Source organism: Botrytis fragariae (assembly GCF_013461495.1).
Source record: "Botrytis fragariae strain BVB16 chromosome Unknown tig00000186, whole genome shotgun sequence".
In the NCBI taxonomy this organism is placed as follows: domain Eukaryota; kingdom Fungi; phylum Ascomycota; class Leotiomycetes; order Helotiales; family Sclerotiniaceae; genus Botrytis; species Botrytis fragariae.
In genome coordinates, this window is record NW_023501000.1 from 100,004 (window position 1) to 114,797 (window position 14,794).

The 14,794-nt window shown below is 43.6% G+C and overlaps 4 protein-coding genes across 4 annotated transcripts; 2 read left to right on the plus strand and 2 right to left on the minus strand.

Moving 5' to 3' along the window:
• Positions 1-674: 674 nt before the first annotated feature.
• Positions 675-6,236, minus strand: Bfra_010046 (putative transcriptional corepressor of histone protein; the record flags this gene model as incomplete). Its single annotated transcript, XM_037340380.1, has 2 exons — positions 675-2,145; positions 2,194-6,236. The coding sequence occupies 2 exons, from the start codon at positions 6,234-6,236 to the stop codon at positions 675-677; spliced, it is 5,514 nt and encodes a 1,837-aa protein (XP_037188848.1).
• A 552-nt stretch (positions 6,237-6,788) lies between these two features.
• Positions 6,789-9,945, plus strand: Bfra_010047 (putative carbohydrate esterase family 9 protein; the record flags this gene model as incomplete). Its single annotated transcript, XM_037340381.1, has 6 exons — positions 6,789-7,972; positions 8,023-8,226; positions 8,284-9,134; positions 9,189-9,325; positions 9,379-9,640; positions 9,704-9,945. 6 exons carry the CDS (start codon positions 6,789-6,791, stop codon positions 9,943-9,945), a joined length of 2,880 nt encoding a protein of 959 aa, XP_037188849.1.
• A 495-nt stretch (positions 9,946-10,440) lies between these two features.
• Bfra_010048 (uncharacterized protein) lies at positions 10,441-11,466 on the plus strand (the record flags this gene model as incomplete). The annotated part of the gene is made up of 1 exon (XM_037340382.1): positions 10,441-11,466. One exon carries the CDS (start codon positions 10,441-10,443, stop codon positions 11,464-11,466), a length of 1,026 nt encoding a protein of 341 aa, XP_037188850.1.
• Positions 11,467-11,773: 307 nt separating this feature from the next.
• On the minus strand, positions 11,774-14,004 carry Bfra_010049 (putative bud site selection protein; the record flags this gene model as incomplete). Its single annotated transcript, XM_037340383.1, has 4 exons — positions 11,774-12,316; positions 12,364-13,352; positions 13,399-13,679; positions 13,727-14,004. 4 exons carry the CDS (start codon positions 14,002-14,004, stop codon positions 11,774-11,776), a joined length of 2,091 nt encoding a protein of 696 aa, XP_037188851.1.
• Positions 14,005-14,794: the final 790 nt, after the last annotated feature.

The following is a 14,794-nucleotide window of genomic DNA, read 5'->3' on the forward strand; positions in this document are numbered from 1 at the left end:
TGTTTAAATACGCATGTGCACATGCATGTATGTATGTAGGAAGATTACAGGGAATGGGTCCTAGGGATGGTTTGTAGGAGGTAGTACATGCAGAGTTGTTTTTCCGATGTGCCGAGATTGGCCGAGGAGGGGGCGAAAAAGGGAGGGGGCATCCAATGCACGAAGCCATGAATTCGGGTCAGTGCAATAGATTGAAAGAATAGACTGATTTATGAGGGAGATTGAACCGCGCGGAATTGGGGACGGAATTTTGACTGGGAAAAAAGGAGTATTAATGTAGCGTGTGCTATGATTCGAAACGGATGAACTAGGCAGAAAGCTATCCTCGGCACGAGGGGAGAGTTGCGAGGTTTGACAGGTGATATCTCGAGATGTGACGCCCAGTTTTCGGGAAAACTATAACATGTAAACCCTTTAATTTACTAGTATATGTCAGATTTCCTCATGGCCAGACCTATTTTTTGGAGCTCGGGTTGCTAGAGGAGATACGTATAGACAAATCAAAAGCAAAAAGCAAGAAGAAATAAGCTAATTAATTCATTTTATTGTTTGGTATGGCACACTTGTAATATGGTACAAGGCTAAGGACAGCTCATCTGCCTAGCTATGGGTATTTTCCTTCTCAAACTCCACGCAAAAGCAAATATGATTGAATCCATTAATCTCAAAAAACTCTATCCGTTACTTCCCGGAGCAGGAGTATGTCCTACGCTCCCACTCCCATTTCTTCTCATCAGGTTCGGAAACATCAAAGATCCATCCAGATCGTCCATATCAGGAACATCGCTTAAATCACTCTCATCATCTGCACTATCGTGTACACTGCCTGGTGCTGAACTATCCTCTCTTCTTGCGCTTTGCTGGGCTGCTGCAACAGGTATTTCAATTCTGGGCGCAGACGGAGTAATAGGTGATGCATTTGAAGGCAAAACGGAAGATGACGCGGCATTCTTAGGACGAGTAGGGGCAGCAGGACGAGCTGCTTCAGCGGCACGGTTGATAGATTGCTCAGCTCTAGTAATAACTGCCTTACGGTTGATACCGAGTTTGCGAGGTCTGGGTACCTCAACAGAAGGAATCGGGGTAGAGGCATCTGTATTGGTAAGAATATGATGGAGAGTCATTGGACCCGACGGTCTTGCTGCAGCTTCTCCGTCAATTTGGGATTGATTCAAAGCCGTAACGTCTATTGCAGGAGTGTCCCTTACGACCTGAATATAAAGAACTGCCCAGATATCATTGATCATATCGTCGATCGGAGTTATCTTCGCAAGACCATTGTTGAGTTTCTTCAACTCGATAGTCTCTCGCAAAGCATCAAGAGCTGGGTGTGAAAGGCTACCATCTTTGATAGAATCGTCTAGGCGTTGTGAGTAGGCCTCCCACACCTCCTGGGAGATTCCTCTGAAAACTTCGTCGACATTAGCAGGTATAGCAGCAGCTTTGCGAATGAGCCTGAGATATATTGTACAACATTCGTTCCAGACATCGCCAAATTTGAAGTAGTCGACTGCCCGCTTCCTGACGCGCTTAGCCAACAATTCCATATTTGGTTTATCGTCAGTAAGAAACAAGAGCCTGGCCATGAATAAAGCATAACGTCGCATGTAAACAAAATGTCTTCCTGGTCTTTCCGCTTCTGGTTTCCAAACTTGCATGGACATGGTTTTGGTGAATATAGACTCTCGAAATTCACTGCGAGCCAAGCAAGCTTTTTCGTAATCCGGATTAGACTCATCGTAAACAACGTTAGCTACACGAGCAATCATGCGATGATGCCAGTGTGGCTTGTCTAGATTCCGTAACTGGCGGAAGCAAGCAAGAATAAAGATTTCCCAATCTTCTTCATTTTCAATCACAAAAGGATCTCCCTTCCGTGGACCGTATGGTCGGTCTTGTAGAAGCTTAGCGGCATCTTGAAATTCCATTTCTCCTCGCGCTACCAATTTATGAACGAGAGAGGCAAGCTTATAATGTGGTTCCAGGATGGGCTCCTGGCTGCTTTTACTTGGTTTCGGGCATGTTTCTATGGCACGAATGAACGTATTCAATACCGTTTCCATGGTGGGTACATTGGGCTGATAATATTCCTCCTGTGCGGCCGCTATCATTTTCCACTGGCATTTTCCCAGCATAAAATGATTCCTAAATATATTAGCGTTGAATTTGACGCGAGTATGGAAACAAACTCACATCCAAAAATCTGGCCGATCCGCGAGAGAGCGCTTGAATAGTTCCGCTGCATATTTCCACAACTTGTATTTACTCATTTCCTCAAAAGGCGTCTTCTTGTACATCCCTATTTGTTCCCCGCTCATATGTTTTTCTTCGCCTACCCAGAACACTTCCATGCTGAAAGGCTCTCGAGATGATGCATACAAACGCATTCCAAAATCATGATACATATCAGACAGCTTTTCAGCCGTTCCAAATGAACTATCCGCGCAACGCATTGCTGTAGAGAGCGCCATAACATAACAATGAATAGAAGACTTCTGCAAACGAACTAAAAGTGGTCTATCACCGTTCATTTTATCTGCGCTCCATAACACCTCTTCCTCTAGCTCCAGATCATAGCATTGTGCAAGTCTGTACCACGCCTCCCAGTGGTCCGCGGTATATTGCAGCTGAAGCTTCATGAAATGTGCTGCAAAATTCAAATCATCCGTTTGGGAGCCAGCACTCGTTCGCTTCGTTGAACGGTATTTTGTCAGAGCAAGCATGCCTAAGAGATAATACCAACCTTTATCGGCAAGAGGGCTTTCTGGGGTATGTACAGAAATGAAATCAATCTCTACCTCGCCTCTCATGGCTAGATAAAAGTCGAGAGGACGGATTGGAGTTTTCAAATACTCCGTAATATTTCTTGAGTTATGTAGCATGGTAGGTGTTTCTTTGGGCTGACCAACAGCAGTTTGCATCTTTTCAATTGTGGGCTTGAGTTCGTGCTTCATAAGATCTTTCATTGGCATGTTGTTCGCAAGTGAGATGACTTGTTCTGCAATATTCATAACAGTTCGTCGATCCAAATTTTCTCTAGGACAACCATGATCATCGAGCAAAAATGTGCCCACACCTAACTTGATGCCATATAGATCAAACAATACCTGGCCCAGATAGTCTTCCCATCTATCAATGTGCTTGAAACGGGACATTTCTTGCTTCATCATCTTGAGGAAAATTTTATTCGAGACCTTGCAACACTTTCTCAGGCCTAATGAGTAGTGGACTAGCGCAAGGAAATCCGCGAGATCATTATCAGGAGTTGGAAAAAGATCACGGTTCTGAGTTGTAGCTTCTTTGACCATAGCATACTGTAAAGCCCACGTCCGTACTTGCATTTCCTTGATCTTGTTTGCAAAATTGTTAAACGATCCAAACATAGAGTAGACCCCAGTCTGTGGAAGTGAAATACTTCCAACACTAATTTCGTCATCGAAGACTGCCGCGGCATGAAGAATACGGCTTAATTGTGCCAATGCGGCGCATGTTGATTTAATATGGCGGTCGTCGATAATTTCAAAGCAGGTTGTAGCTTCGTTAAGTGCTGTAGTCAATGCTGGAACCAATAGCTGATCAAGAGCCTTGAATAATACCAGCAACTTGTGGCGACGAGTCTCTTCATCACATTTTAAGTAACCCTCACTTCGAAACTCTGCCACTAGTATCTCGATACATTTTAAGCTACAAGAAAATACTTTGGTCTTGTATCCGATGCTAGCATATGCTTCGCTCAGACGTTGCCACAGAAAAAGACGAAGTGATGTGCTTCCACTGTCCAAGAATTTCCACATGTCACGTAATATCGCTGGAGTAGTATCTTTAATCTTAGAGATCTCGCTGTCTTGAGAATCAGCAATTTCCATTTCTACAGACTGAGATGTGGATTCTGGATCCAAAACTGGCTCGAGTGTTTGGATAATTGCTAACGGGTCAGATTTATCGGGCTGGAAAAGATTTTGGAAAAATTCCATCGTTGTCAGGCTTGAGACCTCTCGATCTGCCGCTGATGTGGAGATTTCAGGTATAACGGCATTGTTTGGAACCAAAATTGGTGGTTTTCCAGCCTTGTTGAGAATGTCTCGAAGGCTAGTCCAGAGAAGAACTTTATGCTCGCGTAAAACTTCTTCGGGAACTGTGGCATAAAAGACTGATGCCCACAAATACCTTAGAGACAGTTCATCATCCTGCTCAGAATCCCGGCTACGCATCACAAAAGCCGAGAGATCTGCCCAACGATCAAGCCTATCTTTTGTCATAATTCTGATATCCATTCCAACCATACTATCTGCATTGGTAATGCGTGTATAGACGTCGAGGTGAAGTTCAAAAATTGTTTCTGTTATCTCCTCTAGCTGTGACAGGTGGGTAGAAGCTTCGCCAGATGAGCGACTTAACTCCAGCTCTGACTGAACACGATCGAAAATATCTGCGTCAAGAAAACTGATCATTCGAACGGTGGCTACTTTCAGTTCAGCACTCCATTGACGTTGTAGATAGGTTGCCAGAACAGTACGAAGCCATTCGAAAACAACATCTTGTAATGGCATCCAATCTTTTTCGATTTTTTGTGCAAAATGTGATATACCACCAAATTCTGCGAATGGCGGTGGCTTGCTGTTTATATTTTGTGATGCCGAATTTGAATGCTCGAGAAAAGCCGACAAGCCAGCATTCGCACTACCTCCAGAAGTTCCTAGGATGTCTGCGGCATTAGCGTTTTCAAACACTGCTGCCTTAGCTTCGTCCCAAGATTTCATAATATCACGCAGATCTCTAACTGCAGTGTTCGTTCGAATATCGTTGCGCTCAGTGGCTTTTTCAATCGCCAAAGCTACCTGGAGTTCTTCACGGGTCCCTAAATCTTCAACGCCTATTTTCTGAAGCACATTCCCAACAAATCTGAAAACATCATCGTCAGCACGGGAAAACGTCTTAAGCTGTTCGGCATATTGAGCTGCTGGGTCGACAGGAATTTCAACAGTAGTAATTTCGCGGTTTCTGATACGCCTGCTACGCTTGTGAGTGCTGTTTTCCTCTTCTGGAGTGTCGCGCAAGCCAGCAGCAGATTGAGATCTTTTTCTTGTAGGCAAAGCGGCATCAGGGAGTTGTGCAGAAGCTGTTCCAGCAGGCTCGCCAGTCCTTTCATCAGAATTGTTGGTAGTAGGTGTGCCATTCCCAAGACTTTCGACTATCGGGGATATCGACATTACAGTGTCGACGACCTCTGGTTGATTTTCAACATGCTGTTCACCCAGTGTGGGCTCGGGGGAGAAGTACTGGTCCTCTCCTTGGGGTAGAGCAAGTATAACTCCAACAACAGGAAGGCAAGTTGAAGCTTGGCATATCTCATGGCCAATAGCTGTCCATGACCTTTCTGGTACGTTGATAATTGCACGGCCTTCGAGAATCTGCAATGGTACATCATTACCCATGCTCCTATTCAGGATGTTGGTGGGATTTGGCAGGAATGGATATGGATCAATGTGTTTCTTCAAAAATTGAGGCATTTCATTCTTTTTGTAGGGTCCCATTATTGGATGAGATAGAGATAATTCATCAGACAAAGCTTCGAGCACACTCTTCAATTGCTCTCCCGCAAAACCTTCTTCTAAAGATTGAGGTTCAACTTCAGCAACGGTTGGATCGTCATCAACCTCGACAGCAGCCTCAAGACAATATCGAGCAATTCTCTGACTCCCAAGCATGGCTCCAATACGAGCTGCTCGTCTCCATAGCTCGGTATCCGATTCATCACTGGCTAGAGCACGTCCAAAATCATCCATTGAAACTTTGGCTTGTAGATCTAGTGTTACGGCATCATCCATCACGCCATTCGAGTTTCGCAGGCGAGCCTTAACACAGTCCAAAATGAATTGTCCATGATTTTTGTATGCGAGGTAAAGGATTTGAGGTAATGTGCTGGATGTGCCATCGGCGACAGCTTGACCAATATCGAGTTCAATAGGTATGGCAGAGTCGGCATACTCAAGTTCGGGATGCTCTTCGAGTCTTGTAAATTCAGTGACAGCTTCTGGGTAGCTGAAGATTTCCGATTGAAATAAATTCTTGTAGGCTTCGGCAGCTTCTCGATAGAAAGGAAGACCTTGGGCATGCAGCTTAAGCGCAGCTGTGTAGAGCTTAAGAGCATCTTCTATTTGAATCTCTCTCGTGTTATCGATCTCATCATAGCTTTGATCGTCTGGTTCGATGTTTAATGCGGTAAAAGTCGCCATCTTGACGAAAGAACCGCGACGGTGTACTGGTTAAAAGGTTAAAAAACAATGAGGTCTCGTTGTTTATTGTATACGCGACGCCATATTGCGCCGTGTACAAGTATTACGGAGTTCGACGTAGCAGTCTAGCCAAATAATTAGATAGGATGCAGTATTTCCCGTTTCGCGCTTTTGTCCAGCTATTCGATACAATGCGACAAAAGTTGTGATTATATGTTTGTCGAACTTCAATTTGCACAGGACAGAGAGCTTTCGGGGTCTAAGTTTGTGTTCGTACGATAGGTGATGATATCTATTTTAGCTATCGTATTGAAGCAACGCGGAAATCACAGTGAACATTGATTGAATGGGTGAACATCGTCCATAGTCGATTAAATTCACTAAGTTCGAGGTTCCGCGATAACCTTTTTTCCGAGAGGTCGGACACCCCCTGCAATTGATGATAGACGGTTATCTCATCAATAGCTAGAAAACATGACTGGTACATTTGATCATGATCATGCATGTTATTAGTCTTCTGTCAATCGTTCAAATCTGAAATTGACATTCAAGATGTACAAGTCTATCGTTGATAATGCCAATTCAAGTATCACTCATAGAGTAACGCGGATTAGATTCCCATTATCTGTTCTACTCCTTATCGCTGTCGTTCTTGGTTTGCAGCTTATCGTTCTCCCTCGATACATATACCAATTATCTCCAGCAGCTACAAAGCTTTCAGATCATTACATATCTCAGCTTGAAGTGGGATATTCTAAATGTCTAGATCTACACACATTGCCCAAAGAATACTCTCACTCGGAAACCACGTCACGAAAGAATCCTCGCTGGAACTCTATTCGTGGTCAAAATCAGACCATAGTCTTGAAGAATGCAACTCTATTCGATGGGAAAGCTCTTCTTAGTGATTTCGTGGATATAACGTTCGAGAATGGGCTCATCAAGTCCGTATCAACAGCTACTAAATCTATCAATTATGATCCCAATGTTCAAATTGTCGACCTCGAAGGTAAATATGTTACACCAGGTCTGGTCGACATGCATTCACATCATTTCTTGCACGCTTGGCCTGAACTCTCTGTTACAGGCGATGAGAATGAGGTCCATATGGGTCCTCTTACCCCATTCGTTCGTGCAATTGATTCTATCAAGACGGATGACAAGGCCACTGCTATAATCGCTTCAGGCGGTGTCACAACTTCCCTTCTCATCCCTGGCTCGGCAAACATTATAGGTGGTGAAGGGATTCTTGTCAAAAACTTCGTTCCTGGTGGTGAAACTGGCGAAGAAGTAGTTGAAGAAGTCTTATTTGAACATGGTGTACCCATTGAGGAGAGGAGGCGATACATGAAGATGGCATGCGGCGAGAATCCTACAAGTGTCTATGATCATACCCGAATGGGTAATGCTTGGTTGTTTCGAAAGCAAATGACACGAGGAAAGGAGCTAATTGAAAAGCAAGATTCTTGGTGCTTATCAGCTTCTGCGGCTCTGGAAAGTAGAGATTCTGCCACCATTTCAGCCTTCATGAAGAACGGTGGTTTACCAGAAGAATTAGAATTAGAATCTACGGTAGCATTATTGCGAGGTAAAGTTGGAGTCAACATACATTGTTATGAACCTGAGGACCTTGAAGACATGATTCATCATAGTAAGGAGTTTGGATTTCGAATTCAAGCATTTCACCACGCCCTTTCAGCCTGGAAAGTGCCCGAGTTGATCAAGAGCAGTGGAGAGTAAGTTGTGAAAGTATATTTGGAGTTTCTACATTCTCATAGTACAATAGGAATATAACCATTGCGACCTTCTCCGAATTTGGATTTTACAAAAAGGAAGCTTACGATGCCAACTTATGGGGTGGGAGTATTCTAGCTGAGAGTGGGGTTCCTGTTGCATACAAATCCGTCAGATGCCCTTCTCTTATGACATATACTAAAGCTAACATTTCAAAGGATCACGTTTTCGAGATAACTAATGCACAATACTTAATGTATGTCTCCTTGAATTTCGTTAACATGAAACCATTATTGATACATAGATAATTCAGGTTCCAAGCCGCGACTGCACATTCTTTCAATCTTTCCGAAGCTCTTGCTTTGCAATCTGTAACTAGTGTGCCTGCAAAATCGTTAGGAATTGACTACCGGGTTGGATATGCACGTCCTGGTTATGATGCAGACCTTGTAGTGTGGGATTCCCATCCGCTTCTCGCTGGATCCACACCTTTACAGGTTTACATTGATGGAAAAGCTACTCTGGACCCTGTCAAAGTGGCGGAAAATACAGCTGAACATTCTATCGAACGCACTTCAATAAAACCAAGATCGCGAACTACTCAGATATCGAAACAAAGTTCATGTAGCAAATTAGACAACTTGGATCAGATTATTGCTGTCACTGGAATTAAACAAAGTTATTTGACGCCACATCAGGATGTCTCATCAGAAGCGAGTAACTTCACGATGGTTTTGGATGGTGGAAAAGTTGTCTGTCTAGGCTTGGAGCAAGAATGTGCTACTTTACTCCGTAAAGACACGACTATCATTGAGCTCGAGGAAGGTGTTGTAATGCCAGGGCTCACTGCATACTCACCCAGTCTAGGCTTGGCAGAAATTCTCGCAGCTTCTGAAACCTCAGATGGCTCTCTTGACAAAAGTCTGGCTCTGTTGGAGCCAGATAATATTATCCACGCCAAGTACGGGATCCATCTCGATGGACGTGGATTTTCTAGGGCAAGACTTGGTGGTGTTACCCAAGTAATCACTACACCAATTTCTGAGACATTCTTTGGTGGTGTGAGTACGGGTATCAAAACTAATGGTAAACACAACATCCTCGATGGCGGCATCTTCCAGGACGATGTTGCTTTACACTTTTCAATTGGTCAGATGGCCAAACGTAAGTCTGGTCTCCACAATACAAATTTAGAACATTATTAAACCATATATACAGAATTCGAGTCCATACCCACGGTATCCTCCGCCATAGCAAAATTGCAACATGTTTTGATCAAGAATATTGGCAAGGATAACGTGTTTGGCACTGTTGCAAATGGATCATTTCCATTAGTGGTACATGTGGATAATGAAGTTAGCTCATCTCTCCTCATTTGATATTTTTAAACTGACACCTAGAATTACAGTACGATATTCTCCAGCTCATCAAACTAAAGAACAACCATCCATTGCCCCTCAACCTTGTTCTTCTAGGCGGAGCGGGCGCTCATCTCGTAGCTGAAGAAATTGCAAAATCCAAAACACCCCTCATCCTGACCCGAAATCGCGGTGCGCCGGATACATACGAAAAGCGCAACGCACTCTCTGGTCCTCCGCTAACACGTTCTCCTGCTGCGGTTCTTACAGACGCAGGTGTGTTTTTCGCATTGGCAATTGAAGGCGAAGGCAGTAAGTTTCCTGACCCTATTACCCATCATTGATCAGCCTTAGACGATCTAACTAAAATTACAGGCGAATCACATATTCACAACCTCGCGATTGAAGCGGGTTGGGCAGCTAAATACTCCAGCCTCACAAAACGTGAAGCTGTGGACTTGGTTTCTCGTAATATTGAGAAAATTCTAGATCTGAAAGTTGCAGAAGGAACTAGAGATTTCGTGATTTGGGAGGGGGATCCACTACAATTGGGGGCAAGTGTTGTATTTAGTATGGAAGGCGGAAAGTTGGGAACATGCTTGCCCTTGTCGAATTGATACCCGATGTTTTGCGCCGACAATTCGACCAGCACGACCGTTATCTATACCTAAATCAAGAACATTCTCATCGTCAAATAGAATACTCAGAATCTCGCAATAAGTGTAAAAATTCATGTGGGAACTAATGTGCGGCCACCATTTGACTTAATGGCCTCGAGCATGTCGTATTTTTTGGTTTCAAGAATGTTGTTTGACTTTTTTTCTCGAGCTGGTAGTAAAATCCCTCATTCTTTATGTAGAGCCTGGCCGTCAGCAACACTCGTAACCTATCAACGGTTCCTTCCCGCCACTGCATTTGGCCCGGGCTAAACCCAGTACTGCTTTTAGAAGTTTCAATAAATATTAAGCGCCCGTCCATACTGTTGTAATTTCCTGACGTCAGATCAAATTTGTATAAATAAAATAATTTAACCCGTAGTTAAGGAATTAGAATTTGCATCAAATGCATCTAGACAATCACATATCATACCATCTTATCAAATCCGAGAAATCATGAATGTTTTACTTCGCAAGAAAAAGGATAGAAAATCAGCTACGCCCAGTACCACTAGCTCGGTTAATCCATCAACACACGTGACATCGACAAACGCTTCATCCAGTACCCAGGTTGCAAGTATAGCTTCCCTTGAAGGCGGGTCGGACTCTGAAAGCAAGAAACATCGCAGTCACAAAGGTCATAATGTATCCACTAAATCATCTAGTACCGTAGTAGATAGCTCATCAAACTCCGCAAGGGAGGGTAAGAATACAGGTTCTGTCAATAGGAGTCATCAAGAGAGCAATCATGGGCCTGGCACCTCATCCTCTCAAGCTTCAGTAAGAAACACAAGACCAGAACTAAAAACTGCATCTAAAAGTTTACTGTCAAATATCCCTCTATCACGGACAAAGATTAACGCTGAGGAAAAGGAGAGGGATAAGAAACTCGAACAAGAACATAGAAAATTAGGAATGAAAAAGCACGGAACTTACACCTACGTGGAGGCATACCAGGCGGCCGAGTTGGAGGAATCAAGATATCGGCGAGAGAAAGAATACCTGAACATTCTAGAGAATGATCCACTCGCGACCGAAGAGGAAATCAGAGAGCAAAAAAAGGAAGTGAAATCTAAAAGGGAAATTCGTAATAAAGCGAACGAAACATTCGACAAAGTCCACAAAGATGACAAAGAAATAGCGGACGAGCAATTGAAGGTATTGAGCAAAATGGGAGAGGACAATTCTTACAGGATCAAGGCAGAAAAAAGAATTAAAAAGGAAGAAGAAAAGACTCGAAAGGAGAAAATCAAAGAGGATAAGGAAGAGAAGAGGGCCAAGGAGGCTGCAATTAAAGCTGAGGAGGATGAAAAGCTGGCGAAGCAGGAAAGAATTGCAAGTGAGAAGAAGAAGGAAGAAGAAGACGCACAGAACAGAGCTGAGCGGACAAAGTACAAGGATAACAAGTTTGAAAGGTCACAGTATGGCAATAGTAGAAAGAAAGGAGAAAGAGAAAGGGAAAGGGAAAGAATGGAAAAGTAACAATATTCTCAATCGTGAATGAGGCGATGTTTACTCTTCAGCGCAGATCAAGACAAAGCTAGTGTCAGGATCCCGAAATATAGCTATTAAGAAGTATATGTGTTAATTATTCTGCCTCTCAGAGCAATTATAGTATACTATACATGATTTGTGCCAAGTTGAACTTTTGTTCCTATCAACTTTTGGATATCAGACCCATCTTAACCCGCTAAGTTCTAGAACGTAAAACCTCCATTTCCTGCTCTCACTCCTAGCCACACGTATAACCCCCGAAACTTCTATTCTCGAGTTCTACTGCATAGGCCCTTTATCCTTCGGTGCCGCTACTTCTAAAAGCCGCACAAAGTGCTGCATAGTGGTGTGTCAAGTCCAAGACGTTTTGCGGTAAGCTTGTTGCTTGAATAATGCTCCTAACCTTCACAGCACCTTCATCTTCTATCAGTGTGCGTATTGTGTACAGCAACTCTGGCGAGAACTCCGAGTACCATCTGTATTGCCAAGTGACCAATCTAATAACACTGGCAACTGTGTCTCGAGTATTCTTGTTCTTCTCCAATTCGGCGAGAATTCCCGCCAATGCTCTGGGAGAGAAACGTATCTGAAGGCAGTTGCGATAAGCTTCAACAGCTTCCGGCTGGTGATGAAGTCTATCAGCCAATGAACCGAGAATTTCCCATTCCTCGGCCGATTTCTTGTACTGCATTTGTTGTGCACGGTACTGAGCCATTTCAGTTCTCCATATGGTATAGATACGAAGGTCTTCATAGAGAACCATAAATAGGCTATCGAGCCAACGCTCACAAAGTCTCTTGTTATTGAATCTGGAAAGTTGCTCTTCGGTAGTCTCGCTCTGCTCAATGTTAGCGTATTCATGGCGAATTTTCGAGTGGCACTCACATCTTCGTTACCACTTTTCACTTCTTCTGCTGCAACAGTATGTGAAGGCTTCTCTACAGAATCGTCGGCTCCGCTACCATCCTCACCGTTTGGTTTAGGGGCTGCCGAATCGCCAGTCGTACTTTTTTCGTCGTCGGAATGGTCATCGCCATTTGCACGAGGACCTGGACTTCCTCTCAGTACGTCGGTGCTTGCACTACGCTGAGTGGATTCACCTTGTGGACCAGCTGGTGGTTGTTTTTCACTTCTATACTCCTCTTCCATGACAAATACGTTACTCCTAATCTTGAGAAGTTGATCCCAGCCAATCTTTGCTGTCATTTCTGTTAAGATACTATAAGCGTGCTTAAAAGTACCCTTGTACATAGCGGCACGTAGGTTTAAAAGGCTTTGGTGAACTTGTTCTGATAACCTTGACTCCGGTTCACTATCGATCTCGTCTAACCTAGTCTCAGGAAGGGTTGGAAGGTGAATTTCCTTAGGCTCTGGCATGTTAGGTGCATCCTTGTCTTGATACGTGAACATGGGGCATGAATTTAGAGTCGTAAGAGCATTCTCCCAATCTTCCATGGCAACATAAACTTCAGCTAAGCGTGCCCATGTTCCAAATTCGCTCGGCGCAGCAATGGTACTTCGATCTGCACAACCAAGGGCCATCTGTAATCTTTCAGTCTTGAATTCTGGCTTGTTGGGGTCCATTGCCTTCTTTTTCAAAAATTCGGCTTGAGTATCAAGCATAACATAATCCATTGGCGACTGCTTCACAGATTCATGTAATACTCTGACGGCTTGTACCTCCTCATTGCCCATAAACAGGACCTTGGCTAAAAGAGAGGAAACCTCAATATTTCGGGTTCGGAGCTTTTCGAATAGATTAATTCCAGAGGCGTATCGCCCAGTGGTTTGAAAGTATTTTAGAAGGCCTGTTGTTAGATGATTCGAGACATTATTTGGTACCTGAACGATCGAATCGGATCCAAGTTGCCAGCCTACAGAAGTTAGTCTTGGGTTTTGCCTTCACATCAAATGGCATACCTCTAAAGAACAACTGTTCGGCAGCCTGGAGGAATCTATGTTCTGTCTCCGTTGTTGTCACTGGGTTGAATCGCCTAACTCCAATTATCTTTCGAATGGTGTCTCCACTGCCATCATCCGCATATGAATATGCCCGAAGAACACTACACAAGTATGTTTCCAACCATAATTCATCGGTTGTCGTCCTCTTATCGCCTCGCTCATCGATACAATAACTTTCAACGCTTCCTGGGATTGTGACATGGACGCGCATATCCAATCGAGAAAAGGCATTGTAACAACTAATAGATATTAGTAACAATCCGCATTGACAGACTTCTAAACCGACCAATACACGCCCTCTACTATCTTTGTCGTAGACTGATGGTTTTCTTTGTAGGTAAGAGTATTGATATATGCCGCTAAACTTGCAGATGATGATGCATCGACGCCGGTGACATGATGATATACACCAATCTGCTTTCCTGGATTTCTCGGAGCTTGCTTTATCAATTGGACTAGATCTGGGGGACCCAGTTCTCTTAGAGCTGCTAGAACTTCAGATCGCGCATCGATGGATTCGTGAACGATCTCTTCGGTGATCTCAGGAACAGCTGGCGCAACCATCTTATCCTCTCACAGGGCGAGCCTGTCTTGTTGGTGTTGGTAAATATCGCTGTGCGAGTTGGAATGATTTGTGATTTTCAGGAAGCTCAATTCTAGAATATGCCTTGAAACTACTAGAGACTTGAACAATGATAGTGGGGGGTTCTTGCAGTCGACAACTTTGTGGTTGGTATACAAATGTAAACACCTCATCGGCAGGGAGCTCAAGCCACACTTCAGCCTCGCCAATTCAGCGGCATCAGGCTGTGCTTAATCAGCACTCCCATTGTTTTGCAGACATGCATGATATGATAGAGAAGATTTCACGTCAAACAGTGCCTCGCGATTGGAAGGAGAGCCGACCATCAGGCGTAAAAGGCTGTTCCATTGTAAAATTTGCTTTGGACACTATAAGAAGATCTGATTGTTGACTCTGAATTGGGGCAATGGACAGAGAAAATTACCTACTTTGGTCTTGCAAAGTTGCATCTATTCTATTGTTTATTCAAGGGCTCAAAAGCCTAGCACTATATCTAGAAGTCCAGTGGTGCGGATATCTACACGCCCTTCATTATTACTTCACGGAATAACTTTCCGAGTCCTAGTTTGCTTCTTTGTATTATCTCATTACATGCTCGCCATGCTTCAAGTCGAATGCGTAAAGATAGTCAGTTCACGAGTTGGCTCCAATGTTTCACAAATCATGTCCTTGAGTTGCAGCCATATTGGGCTGTTATCGTGATATCTTTTTTAATCTGCTATTTTCCTGACATAGATGGTTTGATAATTCCAGAATTGTATTACAAGTTTT